The sequence below is a fragment of the Rosa rugosa genome, chromosome 4 (assembly GCF_958449725.1).
Source record: "Rosa rugosa chromosome 4, drRosRugo1.1, whole genome shotgun sequence".
NCBI lineage: Eukaryota > Viridiplantae > Streptophyta > Magnoliopsida > Rosales > Rosaceae > Rosa > Rosa rugosa.
In genome coordinates this window covers 26,963,348-26,986,052 of record NC_084823.1, presented here as the reverse complement: position 1 = coordinate 26,986,052, position 22,705 = coordinate 26,963,348, and the positions used below count along the sequence as shown (strand labels likewise).

Genomic DNA, 22,705 nt, shown 5'->3' with positions numbered 1-22,705 from the left:
TTTAATCTGAAATCTGATCAGACGCACGAGATTAATCCAACTTCAACGCTTGATCTAGGACGATCTAGGCCAAACCAGACTTAGCTCCAGGTATGAAAGTCGACCACCCTTTCATTTTGAACCAGTTTGTAGTTGGTCACTTTGCCATCTGAGGTGGTTGACCGTCGTTGACCGCCGCGTTGACCGCCCACTGACCACCGCTTGTGGCGGCGCATCAGACCATATTTCGAGTTTTCATTATCTAGGCGATGATCTATGCATCCATACGAGCGTTTTGATATATAACATGGTCATGTTAGAAAAAGTTGATAAATAGTGGATTTACGTTTTGACGTTACTATTTAACGTTTTTACGTTTATCTTCGGTTTACGATCTGTGAAGATCTGACCATCGGTTTTGCTTCAATTTTGGATATGTTGATCGTATGACTGTCCCGGTGACTTTGTGAGGTCACGGGCGAAGATCCGACCGTTGGATCTTCGTATAATTGAGAAATAGTGATTCGGAAGGCGATTCGTGAGAATCTGACCGTCGGATTTTCATATAATTTTATGGAGATGTTTGTTAGAGTGATTCAAGAAGATCTGAGTCTTCGTGATAATTTTGGAGGATGATCCTAAAGGCGATCCGTGAGGATCCGACCGTTGGATCATCATTAAATTCAGATCCGACCGTTGGATCATCGTATAATTTCGATCTGACCGTTGGATCATCATTAAAATTAGAATCCGACCGTGGGTTTCCGTATATGTGTGCTTTTGAGTTGTTGGCTAAGTTAAGATCATTATTGGATTAGGTGATCGATGGATTTATTTGGCGGACGATTCGTGAGATTGTTAATGGAGCTGTTAAGAAGACGCAGCTGGATTAGAGGTGAGTAAACCTCACGTGGTTCATATTACGAACCCAATATAATTAATTGCTTTATTTTGCAATCATATGAACTATAGTTGGTATTAATGGGCATTCCTGTGTGAATGTCTATCTATATATATATTATTTATGTGAAATAATATGTATTGTTGAAATTGTGAGATTTTATGTACTGTTATGGTTGTGTTGAGTTTATTGTTGAAAAGCAACAATATTGTGAGAGGTATTAAATTTATTGTTGAGAAACAATAAATTGTTGATTTGTTGAGATATATTGATCTGTGGAGATCAATAGGTCACGGGGGTGACCATGGCATCTATTAGTGAACCACGCCCTTGTACCGGGTAGGTGGAAACTAATAGCATTAAATCGTGAACCACGCCCTCGCGCCGGGTAGGTGGAAACGATCAGTTAGAGCTCTAGTCTGTCTGCCAAATGTTGAGTGATCTTATGAGGGTAACGGGGAGTGACTCATAAGTGTATAATATTTATATATATATATATTTATATATATAAGAGAGTGAGAAAGTGAAGTGGTTTTGTGGTGATCATTGTAATTGTGATGTTTCTACATTTCTATACTTGAGTTAAAGGAAATGTATTTTATTAAATCAACAGTTCTTTCTTGTTTACTCATACTGGCTGTAAAAAGCTTACCGGGTTTTGTGTTGTTGCAACTCCCGGTACACTATTCAAATTGTGTAGCGGGTAATGCTACAGGACAGGAGAACCAGGACGGTGATCGTGCGGTTAGAGCAATTGTTAGAGTTTTACAGCAATTGTACGTTGTGAGGTGTGTTATGCTCATTTGAGCTTTACAATATTGCTTGTGAGAGTGAATTGTAATAATGAACTCGAAGTTTCGAGATTTGGATTTTGTAATTGTAATTATTCATGTTTCGGATTTGAATTTATTATTCAAAATTCGGGGCGTGACAGTTTGGTATCAGAGCGTAAGGTACATATTTGGTGATAATCAGTACTCCCCGAGTGATGGCCCGTCTGCAGCGGATCCCCATCATATACTCTTCGGTACTGGTATAATCATTGGGTATGTCTTAGTATGGGGTCTAGACAGCGTGTATGTCTGTAGGACGGTAGAGTTGTCTTCTAAGTTCGTATTAGAATAAATTTAGTTTCCGCAGGTTGTAATCTTCGAGGAATAGAGACCTCTAGATTTAACTCTGATGAGTCGGTGAGATTTGTTTTATGGAAGTGAGGTCCTTTTGGATGTTGAAGTGTTGGTTGAAGGCATGATGTTGACCTATGCACGTACCTAGTGTGGATACGAGTATGAATTGTTATAAATTTTGTCTTCTTAAGTTGGACGTACAGACGTTTGGATGGGATGTACGTATCAAGGATTAAATATCTTGTTTTGTAATGAGATGTCCTTGTGGAGTTTGTTAGTAGGGTTGAGGTTAGGAAAGAAATTATTGTGGTTACTTCTTCCTTGTGCTTGTAAGTTGTTAAGCAGGGTTTAAGGTGCGAGACAAGAATTTTATTTTGTGCTCGATGGTTAGAGATGAGAGACCATTGTTTTGGGTTGTCGTTGAGTACTATAATTCCTTCAGAATCAGGATTGTTGGTAGAATTGGAATTAGTAGTAGTTTTGGTGATTCGGAATTTGAATTGAGTTCGTGAGATATGTCTTATATACGTGGTTGATGTTGCTTGCATCATTTTGGAACGATACGTTACGATTCACAAGGAAAACTGGATTTGAAATTTATTCATTTGAACACCATGGGTTGATGACCTGACCGTGACTTGTGAATATAGTTTTGTTCAAGTGAATGAAATTGAATTTTGTGGCCTTTGTGTGGTGAACTAGTTTTCTTAAGTGTTGGATCGTAGTATGGAGATGGACTGCAGTGAATTTGAGGTTGTTTGTATTTTAAGTTTAAGTAGGCGGGACACTTAAAGTTTTGAAATGGAGTTTGATCTTGGTCGGTAAATAATGGGGAGATTTAGAGTCAACTCTCTGTAAATGTTATTAGATGAGGGTGTGTTTCTGTGGTGATGGATTTTAGGAGAAATGGTTAAGTGCAATTTTGGGTATTGATTTTAGTGACTTTGTTAGGTATCCATAGTGGTTCAAGTGAATTACTATGTGATATGGAGTTTGATTCGATTTCTGAATCGCTAAATGTTAGGGATTGAATTGTGGTGAGTTTTTGTTGAAACAATTGATAGATGGAATTATCGAGATTCTATAAGAGTGGTAAGAGTAACTCTAAAAACGTGGGTTTTTCCTAGCTAACTCAGGATGTGTTTAGCTTTATAAATCCCTAATCCTATCGATGCAATTGTTGTGTTTGGTTTGACTCAGAGGATCCTAGCTAGACCTCGATGCGACTTAATTGATTGTTGGATTCTTTTTGAGTGATTGGTTTTATTGCATCATTATGAAAGATGTGTGCAGTAGAGTTGTTTATGGTTTTGAAAATAGTATTGGGTGACCAAGGTTCGATCCTTGGTGTTGTCGTTGGTTAAACAAAAAGAAAAGAAAACATGCACACCATCTTATTGATTTTATATTACAAAAAAAAAAAAAAGGAAAACGAGGACTATGCTATGCTAAGCCTAGTCAGCAGCTCCGGATGGATTGAGGCTGAGCTCAAGAGAAACGTTAGAGCCACTGTTGTAACCGCCTGAGCCACCAGAATAGTAACCAAATACGCTACCTTCCTCGGATGTAGTCTTCGGGTTACCAAAGACGTCCTCGCCATGCACGGGGAACAGAGGAAGAGTTTCAACCTCCTGGTGATCTCCTCCTCGTTGTTGCAGGGATGTTCGTCCTCCTGTTGTGCCAAAAGAGTTGTACTGGTATTAGTATTGAAGGGTGAGGAAGAATATGAAACAAAATTTAAATCAAGAAATCCTTCATTACCAGTAGAATAGGTGGAACCAAAGTTGAGATCAATGGATCTACCATCATCAGTAGAACTAGTGGACCCAAAATTGATGTCAATGGATCCACCAGCTGGCCCAAAATTGATGTCGATGGATCCACCAGCACCAGTAGAACCAGTGGACCCAAAATTGAGATCAATGGATCTACCAGTACCAAGAGAACTAGTTCCCATGGGCACTGGAGCAGCCTGATTACACCTATTCATCTGCTTCTCTCGAGCCCTGACGTTCTGGAACCAAAAGTAAATGTTCTTACCCTCAACATGTCCATACTGGTTCAGCTGGAGGCAGATCTCGTGAATGTGCTCTGTAGATGGGCACTTAAATCCCTTGACGTAGTAAAGATCCTTGAGGATTCTTATTTGTTCTGGAGTAGGAATCCATCTGGTACGGCTTCGCCAGAAATCCATGTTGGCACTACTTCCAGCTGCTTGGGTGTTTCCTCCCTCCTCTGTTGGTTGCTGTTGTTGTGGTTCCATTTGTTGCGGGGTTTGGAGCTCCATTAGTTGCAGAGTTCGTGGCTCTTGGGTCATGGAGTGAGAGGATGTGAAAATCGAGGAATACATGGTTTAGTGTTTGAGGGAGATTTTGTTAGAAGGATTGGAGTTGTTGAACTGGTGATTGGAGATCTGAGATTCTCAGAGGAAAGATGAGATCGAATCTTCAAATGGAAGAAAAGATCTGAGAAAGAAGGATTGAAGATTTGGAGGAAAAGATTGAAGATCTGAAAGTTCAGAGGAAAGATGGGATTGAATCAACTAGATGGGAGAGAAGATCAGAAGAGAAGGATCGAAATTGATGAAGAAAGGATTTGAGAAGAGAAAGGCTGAAGAGTTGAGAGAGAAAGACTTGAGCTCGGAAGAAAATTTCTTTTCTTTTGGAGTGAACAGTTTTTCTCCAGAATGCACCTATTTATAGAACAAGGTGAGCAGATCTCCACCGTTGGATGAACGATCTCAGAATTTGAATCCACGCGTTGGATTAAAGTCATCCGAAAACCCGGAAAAGTTGTTGGCGCGTGGAGAGCGTGTAAGGGGACAGGCCGAACCTCGAGATGCTGTGGCAGACAGCTTTAGCCGAAAGCAGATTTGACTGCCGTAAATCACGGAAGGGATAAGCCGTGACACAAGTGGGCCGTACTTGGGCCTGTCTCGGATCAAGGCATCACTGTAGCTGTGGGTGGAGGCCTGATGGGCCGAGTTTCAGAAACAGTTTTGGACATGATGGGCCGAGTTTCTGAAACAGTTTTGGATGAGTTGGGCCGGATTTCTGTAACAGTTTTGGATACGTTGGGCTGGGTTTCTGCAACAGTCTTGGATGTTTTGGGCCGAATTGTTGAAACAGTTGAAACAGTTGGTTTAAATAAAAGGATTGGTATGGATAATAACGTGAGCAGCCGTGCTCGAGTGGTTGAGTGTACAGTTCGTGTACAAGAGGTCTGAGGTTCGAACCTCGCCTCTCGTTTATTTTTATTATGTTCGTTTATGACATAATAAGTATAAAATTTGTACACATTATATTAAGCACAGCTTGTGCTCCAGTGGTTAGGGGACAAAGGTTTCGTGCGGCAGGTTGAGGTTTCGAACCTTGCCTTCCCCGTTATTTTATTTATGTCACTTATGACATAATAAATATAACACGTGAGCATATATTAATGAAGGCAGCTCTTGCTTCAGTGGTTGGGAGCAAAACCTTCGTGTTTGAGGTCGGGAGTTCGAACCCTACCTCTTACAAATATTTTTGGGTCTCGTATATGCTTGATATACGGACGTATATACGGTATGTACGGTATACATACGTATATACGGTCTGTACGGTATGTATACTTATATACAGTTGTACAGTATGCATATGTATATACGGTCTGTACGGTATGCATACGAATATACAGTTGTACGGTATGCATACGTATATACGATCTGTACGGTATGCATACGTATATACGGTATGTACAATTTCATACCGTAGCCGAGCTGGAAGTTGGTGGGCCAAATAGTAAGCCCAAATAGTAAGCTCGAATAGTAGGCCCAAATGTTAAACCCAAAATGGTTTGGGCCGGTTCGAAATGTGGATGGTCCGATTTCTTCAGGCCCAATTGGCCAGCCCTAGTGCTTAGTCCAAGGATTGAGCAAGCCCAAGTCATCATCATTGGGTGACATAATTTATTGGCGTGCTTTTGGGGATGATTTGTTTTGAGTGATGCATCTCTATGGTTGTGAAGAGTGGTGCATGCTTAAGTTTTACTATGGAGATTTACCGTGATGCTAATTGAGTAGCGAAACACTTTGTGGGAGTGTTTACTGTGCTTGTATGCCAGTACAGAGTGATGATCTATGTGAAGATCTATGTGATGATCTATGTGAAGATCTATGTGAGGATCTATGAGATGATCCATGTGACGATTTTGTGTATGTGATGTGGAGTGTTGTTGAGCAGTTGTTGTGTGAGTTTACGTTTGTGATGAAAGGATTTAGTGGCCATAGGAATGTATTTTTATACAAAGGATTGAGGCTTTGTAGATTACTACAGATTTGGAAAAGATGGAGATTCTATAGTTAGGTCAACCTTAATCGAGAGGAATTGACTTACGCTTAAATTTCGGGACGAAATTTCTTTAAGGAGGGTAGATTGTAATACCCCGGAAAAAAAAAATCCAAATTAAATTCCGTGGATTTTTAGAAATGATTTCACGATAGTAGGAGCGAGTACGAAGCTTGGAGAAGTTGTGGAATTAGTTCGAACGATTTTATTTTCGAAAACGAACGTTTTTAGGGGGTCAACAAAGTTGACTTTTTATACGTTCAAAATTTGGGAAAACTTCCTTCATGAAAGTTGTAGAGCTCGTCGATACGAGTTCGTGGACATGTGGAACGCATTATTCGGAGTTCGTATGATTAAGTTATGAATATTTGAAAATTGGGAATTTTCTATAAATAGGAAAAATTTCTGATTTATTCATTAAGGACGAAACTTTTCTGTTTTTGCGGAATAGTCCCCCGGACTCTCTCTCTCTCTCGATCGAAAACCCTCAGACCCGGCGGGTCGAGCTCGACCCGACCCGGCTTTTTCACCACCCTCCGGCCACCTCCAGCTCAGGACCCGGCGCCTCCCGAACTCGCCGCCGCACGCCCAGTCGCCTGGTGGTGTCATCTTGCTCCGCCGCTGCCCCCAGAAGTGGATCGAAGCCCCCCCGAAGCTAGAACCCGACCCGACCGGAAAACCACTTTTCCGGCGTTGCATGGGCCGATCGTTCCCATTTTCGTGATCTCCTCTTCATGCTGATCATCCCCATGTAAGCCTTTCATCACGATTTTGTGTATAGAACGCTAGATCATGGTTTGACTTTTTCGACGTCCCTGATTTAATCTGAAATCTGATCAGACGCACGAGATTAATCCAACTTCAACGCTTGATCTAGGACGATCTAGGCCAAACCAGACTTAGCTCCAGGTATGAAAGTCGACCACCCTTTCATTTTGAACCAGTTTGTAGTTGGTCACTTTGCCATCTGAGGTGGTTGACCGTCGTTGACCGCCGCGTTGACCGCCCACTGACCACCGCTTGTGGCGGCGCATCAGACCATATTTCGAGTTTTCATTATCTAGGCGATGATCTATGCATCCATACGAGCGTTTTGATATATAACATGGTCATGTTAGAAAAAGTTGATAAATAGTGGATTTACGTTTTGACGTTACTATTTAACGTTTTTACGTTTATCTTCGGTTTACGATCTGTGAAGATCTGACCATCGGTTTTGCTTCAATTTTGGATATGTTGATCGTATGACTGTCCCGGTGACTTTGTGAGGTCACGGGCGAAGATCCGACCGTTGGATCTTCGTATAATTGAGAAATAGTGATTCGGAAGGCGATTCGTGAGAATCTGACCGTCGGATTTTCATATAATTTTATGGAGATGTTTGTTAGAGTGATTCAAGAAGATCTGAGTCTTCGTGATAATTTTGGAGGATGATCCTAAAGGCGATCCGTGAGGATCCGACCGTTGGATCATCATTAAATTCAGATCCGACCGTTGGATCATCGTATAATTTCGATCTGACCGTTGGATCATCATTAAAATTAGAATCCGACCGTGGGTTTCCGTATATGTGTGCTTTTGAGTTGTTGGCTAAGTTAAGATCATTATTGGATTAGGTGATCGATGGATTTATTTGGCGGACGATTCGTGAGATTGTTAATGGAGCTGTTAAGAAGACGCAGCTGGATTAGAGGTGAGTAAACCTCACGTGGTTCATATTACGAACCCAATATAATTAATTGCTTTATTTTGCAATCATATGAACTATAGTTGGTATTAATGGGCATTCCTGTGTGAATGTCTATCTATATATATATTATTTATGTGAAATAATATGTATTGTTGAAATTGTGAGATTTTATGTACTGTTATGGTTGTGTTGAGTTTATTGTTGAAAAGCAACAATATTGTGAGAGGTATTAAATTTATTGTTGAGAAACAATAAATTGTTGATTTGTTGAGATATATTGATCTGTGGAGATCAATAGGTCACGGGGGTGACCATGGCATCTATTAGTGAACCACGCCCTTGTACCGGGTAGGTGGAAACTAATAGCATTAAATCGTGAACCACGCCCTCGCGCCGGGTAGGTGGAAACGATCAGTTAGAGCTCTAGTCTGTCTGCCAAATGTTGAGTGATCTTATGAGGGTAACGGGGAGTGACTCATAAGTGTATAATATTTATATATATATATATTTATATATATAAGAGAGTGAGAAAGTGAAGTGGTTTTGTGGTGATCATTGTAATTGTGATGTTTCTACATTTCTATACTTGAGTTAAAGGAAATGTATTTTATTAAATCAACAGTTCTTTCTTGTTTACTCATACTGGCTGTAAAAAGCTTACCGGGTTTTGTGTTGTTGCAACTCCCGGTACACTATTCAAATTGTGTAGCGGGTAATGCTACAGGACAGGAGAACCAGGACGGTGATCGTGCGGTTAGAGCAATTGTTAGAGTTTTACAGCAATTGTACGTTGTGAGGTGTGTTATGCTCATTTGAGCTTTACAATATTGCTTGTGAGAGTGAATTGTAATAATGAACTCGAAGTTTCGAGATTTGGATTTTGTAATTGTAATTATTCATGTTTCGGATTTGAATTTATTATTCAAAATTCGGGGCGTGACACATCCCCTAAATTTTAATCTAGACTTATTAAAACACATACCCAAGAGTTGACAATTCCTAAGCATGCATTCTAATCAATTATCACAAAACACAAGCATCCAATAATTAACAAATTCCATATATAAATTAAATTAAGCATCCATTACATCAAATTTGGGCTAGGGCACACAACCCTAACCCCCAACATGAAAATTACTCACAACTCATAATCATAGACATCAAAATTACAAAATTTGAAGATAAAAGAATAGAGAAGTGTAGGAGAAAACAAGAATAGTCACAAATAGCTAAAAAGCTTAGGCCTCATCAACGGGCCGAGCCCGGCCCATTGGTAGCGGGCTTGGGCCGGGCCAGGCCAGGCCTTACTCCATTTTTAAATAGTAGCGGGCCGGGCCGGGCCGGGCTTTATTGTAAATTGAAGGATCCAAGCCCATCCATTTAATGCGGGCTTCGCGGGCTTTTTCGGGCCGGGCCAGGCTAAGCATTGAGGGCTTTTTCGGGGCGGGCCTTGCGGGCTTTATTTACAAATAAATCTTTAAAGATAATATTTTTTATAAACTTATATTTATATATCATACACTCCAAAGAGCAACCCCTATCAATTCAAATAAAATGGAAAAATGGACCGTTGGATGAGATTATTACAATAAATTATGAGTGTGGTAAAAAGTTTAGCCAATTTCACCATATTTTCGAATCCGATCGAATTGGTCAACCGTTGTCACTTGTATGTTTTCTTGGTTGACCGATAGCATGACGACCGCGAAACGTGCTTATTTTTTCACATCACGTCTGTAAATATTTCATCGATGGATGTGCGTGGACATAAGATAAAAATTTCAATTTTAATTACAAAGATGTTGGCCTATATTAATTTGCCTCCTAAAGTTGTATGACTTGTATATTGCATTTAAATTGTTGAGGTTCATTCTAAAGCAACCATGAAGTGGAAAATGAATTTAGAGAAATCAACCGCTCGATTGAGAGATTGTAATGTTTTATGGTGATTGTAAAAAATTCAGCTAATTTGATTCTCGTTTCTAATTCGATCAACTAGGTCAAATTTAGTTACTCTTATAAACCTATATCTATATATCATACACTCCAAAGAGCAACCCCTATCAATTCAAATAAAATGGAAAAATGGACCGTTGGATGAGATTATTACAATAAATTATGAGTGTGGTAAAAAATTTAGCTAATTTCACCATATTTTCGAATCCGATCGAATTGGTCAACCGATATGTAGAATATATATATGCACATATTCTATATAGAAGTATAAGAATTTCCACACACACACAAATATATATATATATATAAACACACACACACACACACACACACACACACACACACACACACACATATATATATATATATATATATATATATATATATATATATATATATATATATATATATATATATCGAAAATGTTCACCTGGTCAGTTATTGACCAAGAAAATAATTCTCAACCACTATTGGATGTAAATCCAAGGGCAGAGAGAATTATTATTAAATTGAGGTATTTTGTTTTCAACCCTTGGATGTAAATGTAAGGGTTATTGAGCATAAATTTTTTGGTCAGCAACTGACCATGTGAACACACACACACACACACACATACATATATATATATATATATATATATATATATATATATATATATATAAACACACACACAAATATCTACATATATATATATATATATATAATATTTTACGGGCTTTTACGGGCCGGGCCTAGCGGGCCTTTGGTGGGCATGGCCGGGCTTTTGCGGGCTTTTTAACGGGCCGGGTTTTTAGCCCTCAGGGCCGGCGGGCCTCCATCGGCCCACTTGATCCTCGGGCTTTTTGATGAGGCCTAAAAAAGCTAGCATGACTAGTCTTGATTTACAACTCCCACAATTACCCAAGTCTCGAATCTTGTAAAGATTGAAGTCCTTGATGAATCCTTGAAGCTTTGGGTGAGATATCCTTGAAATCCCAATATAAAATTAAGGCAAAGATGAACAGAAGAAAAAGAAATAGAGGAGGGAGAAGAGAAGAAGAGGTGAGAAGGGAGAGATCTCCCAAAATTCGGCCAAAAGGCCTAGGGTGTAGAAAAAAGGGTCTTAAGCTTGTGAAATGTGTGTGCAAAGGTGCTTAAATACCCCTTGGGTTTAAGGGTCAAGATTGGACTTGTACCCTAGATCTAAGGGCTCAAAAACAAGTAGAAATGGGTAAAATGAAAAAGACAAAAACAATCTAATAAAAATGTAGAGAATTAGAATATTAGAAAACATTTTGGAAAATATAAAGAAAACCGGAGGGTAAAAGTGTAAGTGAGTGTGTGTCTAGTGTGAACACAAATAAATATCTCATCCACATGTGTGATGTGTGTGAGGTGTGGTCCACTATTATTATTGTCATTACATCCATTTTGAATTTGAAATTTGAATACAAAGATGTAATACAAATGGACTTGGATTTTCACTTGTGCTTCTTTGGTCTTGGGCCTTGAACTTCATGCTATCGGGCCAAGTTGACTTGGTTGATCCAGTCCGGTGGTCAACCAGTTGACTTTTTGTCCTTTTGTCAGAAACTTTAAATTGCTTCAATTTCGCACTATTTTTCATTGATTTTCGCAATTCCGCTTATTTCCTACACAATAAATAAAAATATATTAATTACATAATAATTGACTTGAGGACTAGCTTATTCTAGTGTTTTAGATATACTTATACGCATGAAAATGCATATAATCAAACCTTAAAAAGCTAAATACTAAAATATAGGCCCAATAAGAGGCCCAATACAATACAGAAACCCCAGTTATTGTAGTCCCCTCGCCGTGAACTACAAGATGTCATTGATATACTGCCGAAAGCAGAAAAGCCTCAGAGTACTATACTAATTGTCCGATGCCAATTGAGTCCCAAAACACAGAACATATGGAACCCAACATTCAAAGGGAGAAGATCCTTCAAAATGAAATCATTCCCTCTACCACAGAGACACATCTCAAGAAAGAACCATGGCTGCAGAGAAGGAACCAAGAACTAGAGTGTAGAACAAGAACAGGGACAAGAACGATGGAGAATGGGGGGTGGAAAACCCATGAGCACCCATACTCGCCAAGTTAAGTGACTTGCACTTTATAATTGCAGCCATACGAATCCTCTTGGAGGTTTAAGGTAGAAAGAGATGACATGTTAGAGGTTGAGTGATCTCAAATCTGGAAACATATGAGATCAGTTGACAATGTGAAAAAAGGAAAAGAAAATTCGAGGAACAACGTCCTCTCAATCTGGACATAGCCAGGAGTTCAGCACAAAGGGCACAAACTATCATCACTGATATGCTATAAGTAGCATGCAATTTAACCCTGAAAAATGTCATCGTTAGTATACAATAAGTAGGGATCTTTCAAGCCAGGGATTGAGGGTACATAAGTCATTGCATAAGAAAATAAAGAATTAAGGTATAGTTTAAGGTATATTACATGAAAATATAAACAAAGAATCAAAGAATATAACAAAATCGTAAATTAGGGGGGTAGTAGGGTTTGTAAACACAAATTAAAAGAATAAAAACATAAAAAGTAAACATATATACAATGATGAAGGTGAAACGCAAGGAACAAAGTATTCAAGCTATAGTCATATGAATGAAACAAGTTACAATCCTTATAGTTGATTATCTATGTCATGAGAAAGAAGTTGACCGTGTGAAATGTTAGTAAGCAAACGATTTCCCATATTTACTTTCCTTGGATATGTAATCTAACTGAAAGCACCTAAATTAAACCTATTAAACATACAATCATAGTCTAGAAAGCTAGCTAACCAAGAACACATCCAATGCATGAAGAACAAAAAAAAGATGTCAACCAAAGTGCACAACCTATTATAAGAAAGCTTATCTATTTGCAATCCTCCTTAATTGATCTCAACTTTTGTCCAAAGCTTTTACTACTTTTGAAATAGGTTCACAAAACTATTAGGTGAATTGTTTACCTAAATCTAGCTCCAATTACATGCATATATCCTAAGCCTGCACTCAAAGAACACACACACACACACACACACAGAGACACAGAGACACAGACACAGACACAGACAGACACACACACACACACACACACACACACACACACATATATATATATATATATATATATATATAAGTTTTCTATAAGCCATAATCAATATTTAAGCGCTCTCACATAAGCAACATAAAAATCAAGATATAGGAAACATAACGTTATTATCAAACATACAAACAGGCTTTAAACTATGTCCTTAACGTCATATTAACTAATCGTACATAGTTTTCGAAATCAAACCAAGAAAAATTAAAAGAGTTCATAAAGAAAAAGATGAAATACACCATGAAAGATGGAAGACAAGACTTTGAAGACGTTGAACACTTGAAGATCTTGAAAGCAAGCACCTCCAAGGGACGGCAATAAAGGTGGTGGTGCTAGGGTAGATGTATCGCACGGCTTCTTCTTCTCCTTGGTTGATAACGCAAACTATGAAGACTAGAGAATGAAATTCTGAATTTATAAGTGAAAGAATGAAAGAATCTGAACTACTTAGACACTCTCACTGCTACAAGCCCCTTGCAATTACTGCTATTTAATCCACAAGGGGGAGCGTATTCCAGAAGAATCTAAAGTAAGAAAAACTCGGATCAAGGGTATTAAGAAAAACTAAGCTCAACACACAACCAGTACAGTTCTTGTAGCTCTCTGTAAAAGTAAAATTTGAATGAACATTAAACCAAAAATTCCAAACCGGAAAATCGATCAGAGCATTTGAAGACGTGAAAAAAATAATTTACCAATTAAACCAAAAAATTGATATAAAAAAAAAATTAGGAATGGAAAACCAATTACCCAGATAAGTTTTCAGCTTCCTCAAATCAAAATCCAAAAACCGAGATTCGTCATATTATGTCTGGAGACGAAGAGGAGAGTTAATAACATACTAAAGATGATTAAAGAAGAAAGAAGGAAACGGCAAAAACCAATCACAAAACAGCAATTATGCCCCTCAGTCTCACAGCACTAACATCAGTAAAACCATCCCCTTCAAAACATGATAAATAAAATCACTTGTACCCACCACCCAAAATTTCCCCTTCTCGAAATCAAAACCCAAAATTCTCAAACAACAAAAAATCACAACTCTACCTTGTAATTTTTTCAATCAACCGTCCAGAATCCAAACTGCAGGACAAACAAAACACCCAAAACATCAAAACCCATATCAGTCAAAAGCCAAAGTTTTGAAATCACCCAAAATCAGAGCCTCACCTTGAACCTTTTCGAATCGATCACTCAAATCCCAAACTTGAGCACAAACAGTACCGCTAAAACATCAAACACCCATATCAATTCAAAGGCAACCACAACCAAAAACCCAATGAAAACCCAAAAACATAGAAATCAATAAAACAATACCTTCAGTCTGTGTGCCTCTCCGATTAGAAATTTGGGGCTGTAGTCAAAACCCAGATCCCTCTCCCACTTCTTTCCCAGTGTGCCTCTCCGATCAGTCTCGGGATGAAGAGCAACTAAAGTCGTGCTGAGATGATGAGATGAATTCTTTATCTTTCCTGAATTTTACTTCTCTCTCTCACTAATCCTCTTCATGGTTCTCTGGATCGGTTCTTGAACTCTCTCAGGATTGTGCTACAGACGATGTACAGCTGTCGGGGTAGAGAGCGAGAGACGGAAAATATCTAGAGCTGTAGAGGAAAAAAGGGAGGGCAAAAGCGTAAAAACTGTAATTCAGAACAAAACAAAGGGCAAAAGCGTCATTTTACTGTTCACTAAAATGAACAGGCCTTTCTGGCTTTCTGCTTTAGATGTATGTACTAGAAAACCCAGCCGCGCGATGCTGCGGCAAAAAAAAGTTGCAATGTTCTCTTGTCCAAACTGTAGGATAGAATTCAGAATAAAAAAATCCTCACAATTTACCCAAAAAAAAACTACTTGTAGGATAGAATTATCTTATGGTACATAAACAGCTACATAGTTAATTTTTGGAGTTAATACACACTATCAAAGCCGAAGGCCCTAAAAGGAAATTGGCAGCTTAGCTTCATACTGCATTATTTGATTCCCAGAAAGAGAAAGGAAAATGAAAATGAAACCCAGATAGGATCCCAAATGGAATAAAGATAGGACTCAATTTAAATACTTGTGTAACGGCAATCAAATGATTTCTTTATTTGGTAGGTGATGAGGATCATTGTCTGATACACTTTTAGACGGTTTAAATTTCCTCTAAGATTCTTAATCACACTATTGTTCATTGTTGTGATTAAGACAGAAAAGCGAGATTGCAGGAGACGAATGTTCAGACTCTTGCTATCTATACTGTCAAACTGAATTGCAGGCGACTTCGTTAATGCCTAATTCTCCACTCCTTAACAAAATGGTAACAAAGACCACAAACACCCTCTTTCAAAAGAAAAATATCTAGGTTTTATTTTGTGCTTGCAAATACACTAATTTTAATTGGTTCTGTAAAAACTCATGTGCAGACAATTGCAGGGGCAGTTAGAGACTGGTTCTATGACTGAAATCCATTCCAAAAGATAAACTGTCCTTACTCTTGCAATCCTACTTGCCATGCTCCGAACACCGAAAGCGTACAAACATGTAACCCCTATAATAACAATTTGAAACCTCAGAAAATCATTTACAGTTACCACCTAAATCCGTCCCTTTTTTTTCTCAAGAAAAAAACAGTGATTAAACGGCAATAATATAGAATATAATGGTGAAGAAACTAAGCAGTTTTGTCTGCTATTAGTCTAATTAGCCTAATTTAAATACTATGAAACTTTGTCATTCATAGAATTAATTCTGATACATTTTTGCTTCCAGCTATGCATTCTAATAGCTTAATTCGGATTGCATAGTGATCAAAAAGCTTACATAGCAGACAATATGATAATCAGAATAGCTTTTATTTTGTTTAATGATTGAAAACCTTCAAACTTTGAACTGTTTACAACTTCAGATCCAAGATTTTTGTGGTTTAAAAAAAAAAAAAAAAAGCAAAATAACACTGAAATTGTTTGGAACAAACTAATCTAATTGTCCAAAAATTTGATGCCAATCAAGAACATTAGATAACAGACACCAGAATGACTTTCATTTGATTTAATAATTAAAATGGTTCCAACTTTCAATTGTTAGCACAGTATAAAACTATTAATAGGTAGATGCTAGGCTACCAACTAAAAACACGAACAACACTAAAAGAAACTAAGAACAAATTTCACATAATCACATGCAATAAGACAAAACCCAAAAAAAAAAAAAAAGAACCACCCACTGAAATTGACCAAATCCCACAGATTAGACCAATTCTGATAAGAAGCATGACCTACATTTACATTGAAAACAGAAATTAAGCGAATACAAAACCAAATTGTTTGTGCTGGGATTGATCCAAAAAATAAAAGATTGATCCAAATAGTATGCACATGGCAAAAAGGTATCAGCAAATAGTAATATCATTAAGTCTGTAAGCACTGTTTTATACATTCCCACTGGTTTAGCTACTGTTACCTTTTCTGCTATCAACTGATGTGCTCTTTTCTAAGTTCTAAGATTCTTCTCGAACTGTATTAGCTGCCTCTTTTGATATGCTTATGGAAATCCCTGCAGTATATCATATCTAGAGGTTAAATCCATGTCAAATCTAACTTGAACACAAATTTGCTGTAAACAGAAGTGAAAGCAAAAAGAAAAAAAAAAAGAAAAAACAAAGGTTTGAAAGTCAAATTGAGCAAACACTGATTAGTTAATGACATTTCTAATAGTAGCTGCACATATTTTCAGCTACCAAGCTCTATTACATATATAGCCAAATAGCCAAGATCCAAAACCCAGCAGAAAGAAAGAAAGGAACCCAGAAAATCATAACTCCAGTTTTCAGAAGATCATAAATAGCTGAAACCCAGAAAATCATTCTTACCTACCACCCAAATTCACCCCCTTCCTCCCCATATCAAAACCCAATAATTCCAATAGCTGATAAGAAAATCTTTGCTTTTATCTTACATCTCTTATAAACTGAATCACATCAAACTCCAAATTCAGCAACCCAATGAACACCCGTAAATAAACATGAGTAATCAGATATGGTAAATAGTATTTCAAATAAGCAAAAGCTGGCAACTTGTTTTAACTGACATATACTGGGCAACAATTCACAGAAAAAGTACCTGGGATGATCAATTTACTCGATTTCCCTCTTCTTCTTCCTTTTCTTCTTCCTCTTGTATTTCTTCTTTTCTTTTCTTCTGTTTCAACAAAATCCCAAACGAAAAAAGGTTTTATGAGCTCTCATCAAACATAAAGCCAAGCTCTATCAAGCCTTTATCCAGGGCTAAAATTCATCTCTAACAGCTAATACTTAGCTGCCATGAATCTGAACAAAAAAAACAGAGCATTCGCAATCCAAATTTCAAATACCCACCAATTGAATTTTTGATTGGGTTTTTCAATTTCGAATCAGACAACTCGAATCGTACTTCAAAACCCACGAAACCTCCAATCCTTACTCCCCCAACGAAACCCATATCTATAACAATCATTCATTCTCTGGCAACTAACCCTAACCTCCTCCTCTTTTCATTTATTTACTTCAGTATTTATTGAAAATAGAAGAAGTAGACAGACAATACTGAATTTAGAACAAAAACTCTTCACAATTTACCCATAAAAAAAAAAAAAAAAGGCCTCACCTTGAACCTCCTCCAATCAATCACTGAAATAAACTGAAGCACAAACAATACCCCTACAAAATCGAAACTGAAGTCAATTGAAAACCAATCGCAGCAAAAAACCCAATCAAAATGACAAACCAACGTAACAAATCAAAAACCCAACCCAAAAGGTACCCGACAGAGTTATCCAAAACGCAGATCCTCCTCCTTCTCACAGCAAAACCGAACAATATCCCTACAAAATCGAAACCCAATTCAATTAAAAACCAACCACGGGAAAAAACAGACCAATCAAAACTATAAACCAAAGACAGCAATCAAGAACCAACCCAAAAGGTAAACGGCAGACCTATCCAAGACGCAGATCTTCTTCCTCCTCACAGCAAAACGGAATCACCACTGTCTCTTTCGCGCGCGCTCTCTCTCTCTCTCTCTCTCTGTGTTTCGACTGTGCTTTCTCTAGAAACAAACCTGCACTCTCTCGATCCTGAATAACTCCTCTCTCTCTCTCTCTCTCTCTCTCCGGAAAGCAAAGAAACACACATGCACGCTCTCGATCCTTCTTGATCTCTCTCTTCGTGGAGCAAGCAAACAGAGCCACGTGGAAACCAACCAAACCAATCAGAGTGCAAAAAGCAATGGCAAACTGTAATTAAGGAGAAACATAGGGGCAAAAGCGTCAGTTTACTGTTCACTAAAATGAACAAGTGAACAGGCCTTATGAACAGGGCTTTCTGGCTTTCTGCTTTAGATGTATGTATAATAATAATAATAATAATTGTAGACGAGCAATAGTTGCCCGCGGCTTGCGCGGGAATTGGTTTAATAGATGATAATGTGATTGATGTTATAAGACTGTTATACAAATTGTTCTACAAAACAGATAATTTCATGGGTGCAGCTGGAATACGCCCTACATAGGGTGCGCCTGTGTGGGTCCGGACGTCGTGGCTTCTTCTGGTCCTCAGGATTTGAATTAGAAGGGTAGCGTTGTAATTGCAGAGAAAACGGTAGTTATCAGTTAAATCGCTGCCGTCAATGTGGAGGGCGGAGGGTATTCAGGTAATATGCGGAACGAGGTAAAATGCAGGTTAAAGTTTCCGGTGATGGAGAAACAGCCACGTCCTACTCCCATCGGCCACACAGTATACCTGTTAGAGGAAAGAGGGATCCCGAAAGAGTAGGCAAAGAGTAGCCGTCATCAGCGATAAACAGTCCCCGATAAACAATGGTGTAAAATTTGTAGACCACTGAGCGGAGATCGATGCATTGTCCCTTGACTGAGAGGAGATCGATGAAGTGAAACATCCGACGGCATTGCCCCTTGTATCAGATTTTGGAGGCGCTTAGAGGGTCGCTTGGATCTGGTAAGTGTGTATATTGATGAGACGCATGTCTGGGTATTTATTGATGTTCAGTGGATGAGGTTTGCAGAAATCGAATTAGAATATGCATTTGAGGTCTTGTAGCTTACAATGTATCCGTGTTGGGTTCAGAGGAAGTGTGAAGGTTGGCTTTCTAGCTACTGCTGTTTGTTATTGATTGGTGCCGTGTCAGCTTATATGGTATTGCATCTGTGTCAGTGTAATGCTCGTACCATTTAGTCAAGATAGGAGTTAGTATATGTGGTTGTTGTTCGGTTTACAGTCAGATTAGTTCTTCGCTTGTTCTGTTCTACTTTTCTGGAAATTCTTTATTGTCAGAAGCTTAAGTGTTCTGCTCTGTTTGTATAAATGATGGTCCATTTGCCTTCCAATGGTCCACTACTGCACTTGGAGGTGTGGACTTACATCAAAAGAGTTACTTTTGGAGTGTTAATTAACTTAATTTAGACTACTGCTCTTATACATTGCCTTAATATAAGCTCCGATTCATTTCATTTATTCATTTGTTTTTGCCATGTATCTCACATTCATATGGCATTCTCAAAACTAGTTGGTCGGAGAGAATTTGTGATTTTCAACGTTGTGAGATCTTGCTTAGGCTTAAAATTAGCTCACTATTTGGAAGCAAGGGTCTAAGCTATAGGATATTTATTTTTGTATATTGATCTATAAAATTTATGTAGGAGAGACTGGAAGATGATGGGTTTAGAGTACGATATGCACGAAATTAATTCATGGATTTATAATTGGTGAATAAAGTGAAGATCGTATGCCAAACTAGTGAACTTACATTTGGTGTTTCAGGCTTTTTTTGTTATATCTAATATGATGTCTGTTTAACCAAATGAATAAACAAACCCATTTTTTTGTTTTGGGGAGGTTGACTAGACAATGTTGCCATTGGTGTCAGATTGTTTGAGATCTAATTTTTGCATTGAAGTTTGCTGGTAGAAGATCTCGTTTACTTGCATGGGAATAGTTAAACTTTTGCACATTAAACTTTACATGGGAGCTTAGTTTTGATGCTTGGTTTGCTTGTCTATTGCAGTTGATATTGAATACGGTTGTCTTGGTGGGCACAAGTAGTCAGACAATGATCGGCAGGCCAATAGTTCCTGATGCAGCAGTTCATGCAGTTGTTGAAGAGCATGTAAGTGTGCCTCGTTTTCTTTCTCTTATGACTCGTGTGTGAGTGTGAGTAGTACTAACTGTGCTTTTTGCGCACAACCAAATGGGATTAGAAGAGCAAAAGAATAAAGTTTCGGTATGAAGAGGAGGGTTCTTGTAGCCAACTTAAGAGAAGAGTATCTAATTCCTTCTTAGCCTTTCTGTAAAGCTCAGGGAAAAACTAATGGAATCTGGCTTTATTTATGTATGAAACATCATGACAGATACAGGTAGAGGGAAGATAGAGGTTAAAGAGATAGTAAACTTCTGCCAGTAATCTGGAAAATGATGCATCAAGAAGATTCAATGTTGTTATTTTATTTCACATATGAACTGATTACGGAAGTCGAAATTAACAGCTTCCTGGTATATTTGGCTCTATCATTCCGCATACAAATGCATTTGACTGACTTATTTTGGGTGTAATGGGAAGATATAGAATAAGGTCTTCGACCTTTAGAATAAGCATTTAGAATAGGCATATATTTGCTCACTTTGCTTTTCCGTAGGATCTGGTATACATTTAAATTCGTTAAGGTCGAAATAGCAAAACTCCTTATTCAGTACCTTATTTGTTTAGATCACTGCATCTAAAAAATGGTTGGTGCATCAAGTGCTTAATTCGGTATTTGTGAAGTTTTGGTCTTTTCCATAATATAGCACTCCATATATCAGGACAGCAGACCTGTGAATTAACTGAGGGTTTGGAACATACATTTCAATATCTGACATTTCATGTTCATCTAACAGGTTAGCATGGACACAGATGAAGGTGGTCTTCGCTACAACGATCATATTTATCATGAAACATTACCATCAGACGAAGACGAATCAGAAGATGAAATGTCAATTCGGTTTGGTAAATGCACAGAGGTAACTGCGCGTTCAAAGGAGGCAACGGGGAGTGGAAAACCGGCTGAATCAACAGAACTGAGGAAATCACCTGGAATAGCACAAGAGGACAAAACATTACCTGATGTTGGTGTTGAAAGGCCTGAATTTGTGAAACATACGGGGGCTGCACAGCTAAATGGTAAGCATTTTGAAGACCTTACAATGGACGATATGAAGGCAGTATACTTCCCAACCGTACAGGAAGCAGAGAAGTTCTTGTCATTGTACTCACGAATACTTGGTTTCAGCATACGGAGGGATAGGTTGCAGAAGGAAGGCAATGACATGGTGGTAAGGAGGCAGTGGGTATGTTCAAAACAAGGACTGGCAAGTATGAAGTCGAGCAAGCATAAAGGTGTGGATAAGAACAAATTTACAAAGCATCAGACCATTGGGGAGCAGAAGAAATCGAGGAGGAACATAGTACCTAGTGGAAGGAGATACACAAGAGTTAACTGCCAAGCTGCATTCAGTGTTAGATATTGCAAGGAAAGGGAGCTATATCGCGTGACAAAGTTTATACATGAGCACAATCATGAGCTTGCCATGTCCCATGAGGTTCAGTTCTTGTGATCAAACCGATATGTTGAAGACAAAGATATTGCTCAGGTTGAGTGCCTTCGTCGCGCACAAGTGTACACTAGTAGGGCTTATGAGCATCTGGTAGAGCAAGCTGGGGGACACGACGGTGTTGGCTTCATCATAAAAGATTTGTACAACAAGATTGCTGAGAAGAGGAAAAATGCTGAGCTCGATGGGGATGCACAGGCCGCATTGACTTGGATGAACATGAGGGGAATGGAGTCACAACAGTTCTGCTGCAAGTACAGTTTGGATGAAGAAGGCAGACTAGCCAATTTGTTTTGGAGGGACTACCAATCATTTTTGGACTACAGCGCATACGGTGATGTGGTTATTATGGACAGCACATACAAGACAAATATGTATGTAAAGCCTCTTGTTGTATTTGTTGGGTGCAACAATCATAGAGCTACTGTTGTTTTTGGATTTGCCCTTATACGAGATGAGAGGGAGGATACGTACACGTGGGTGTTCAAGAACTTCCTTGAATCCATGGAACATAAACAGCCTTCATCGATCCTAACCGATGGTGACGAGTCAATTAGGAATGTGGTAGAGCGAATGATGCCACAAGCTCGGCACAAGTTATGTGCATGGCACATTGGCAGAAACATAGGGCAGAATGTGAAGGATGCTGCTGCTCAGAAAACCATTGGGAAATTGATTTATTCGTCAATGACTATCAGTGAATGGGAGGCTGCTTGGCACTCAATGGTGGTCAGAAATGGGTTGTCGGACAATGCATGAGTTACAAGCTTGTACAACAAACGGGATAGGTGGGCGGAAGCATTCTTCAGAGGGCACTTTTTTGGAGGAATGTGCAGTACCCAACGAGTGGAAGGCATGCACGCAAAGCTGAAAAAAGAGATTGGGAGGCACACTAGACTATGTGAAGTTATGCCAAGAATGGAGAAGACACTTGGGCGCATGCGGAACCGAGTATTGTATGACAACTTCAGGTCCAAAAATAGTGCA

The 22,705-nt window shown here is 38.6% G+C and overlaps 1 protein-coding gene and 1 long non-coding RNA gene across 2 annotated transcripts; one reads left to right on the top strand and one right to left on the bottom strand.

Moving 5' to 3' along the window:
* Positions 1–10,916: 10,916 nt before the first annotated feature.
* LOC133745326 (uncharacterized) lies at positions 10,917–18,226 on the bottom strand. The gene is made up of 11 exons (XR_009863547.1): positions 18,052–18,226; positions 17,877–17,937; positions 17,721–17,773; positions 17,199–17,404; positions 16,949–17,046; positions 16,540–16,632; positions 14,416–14,892; positions 14,269–14,324; positions 14,146–14,181; positions 13,338–13,909; positions 10,917–11,609 (listed from the first exon to the last, which is right to left on the bottom strand). It is a non-coding gene; the product is annotated as an uncharacterized LOC133745326 (long non-coding RNA).
* Positions 18,227–18,740: 514 nt separating this feature from the next.
* Positions 18,741–22,477, top strand: LOC133744571 (protein FAR1-RELATED SEQUENCE 5-like). Its single transcript, XM_062172663.1, has 4 exons — positions 18,741–18,764; positions 20,136–20,237; positions 21,005–21,706; positions 21,758–22,477. Exons 1-4 carry the CDS (start codon positions 18,741–18,743, stop codon positions 22,475–22,477), a joined length of 1,548 nt encoding a protein of 515 aa, XP_062028647.1.
* The last annotated feature ends 228 nt before the right edge of the window (positions 22,478–22,705 follow it).

Coding starts and splice junctions, on each gene's coding strand:
- LOC133744571 (XM_062172663.1), top strand. CDS start 18,741: ATGTGGAGGGCGGAGGGTATTCAG. Junction 18,765..20,135: donor GGAGGGCGGAGGGTATTCAG/GTAATATGCGGA, acceptor TGTCTATTGCAG/TTGATATTGAATACGGTTGT. Junction 21,707..21,757: donor AGCTTGCCATGTCCCATGAG/GTTCAGTTCTTG, acceptor GATATTGCTCAG/GTTGAGTGCCTTCGTCGCGC.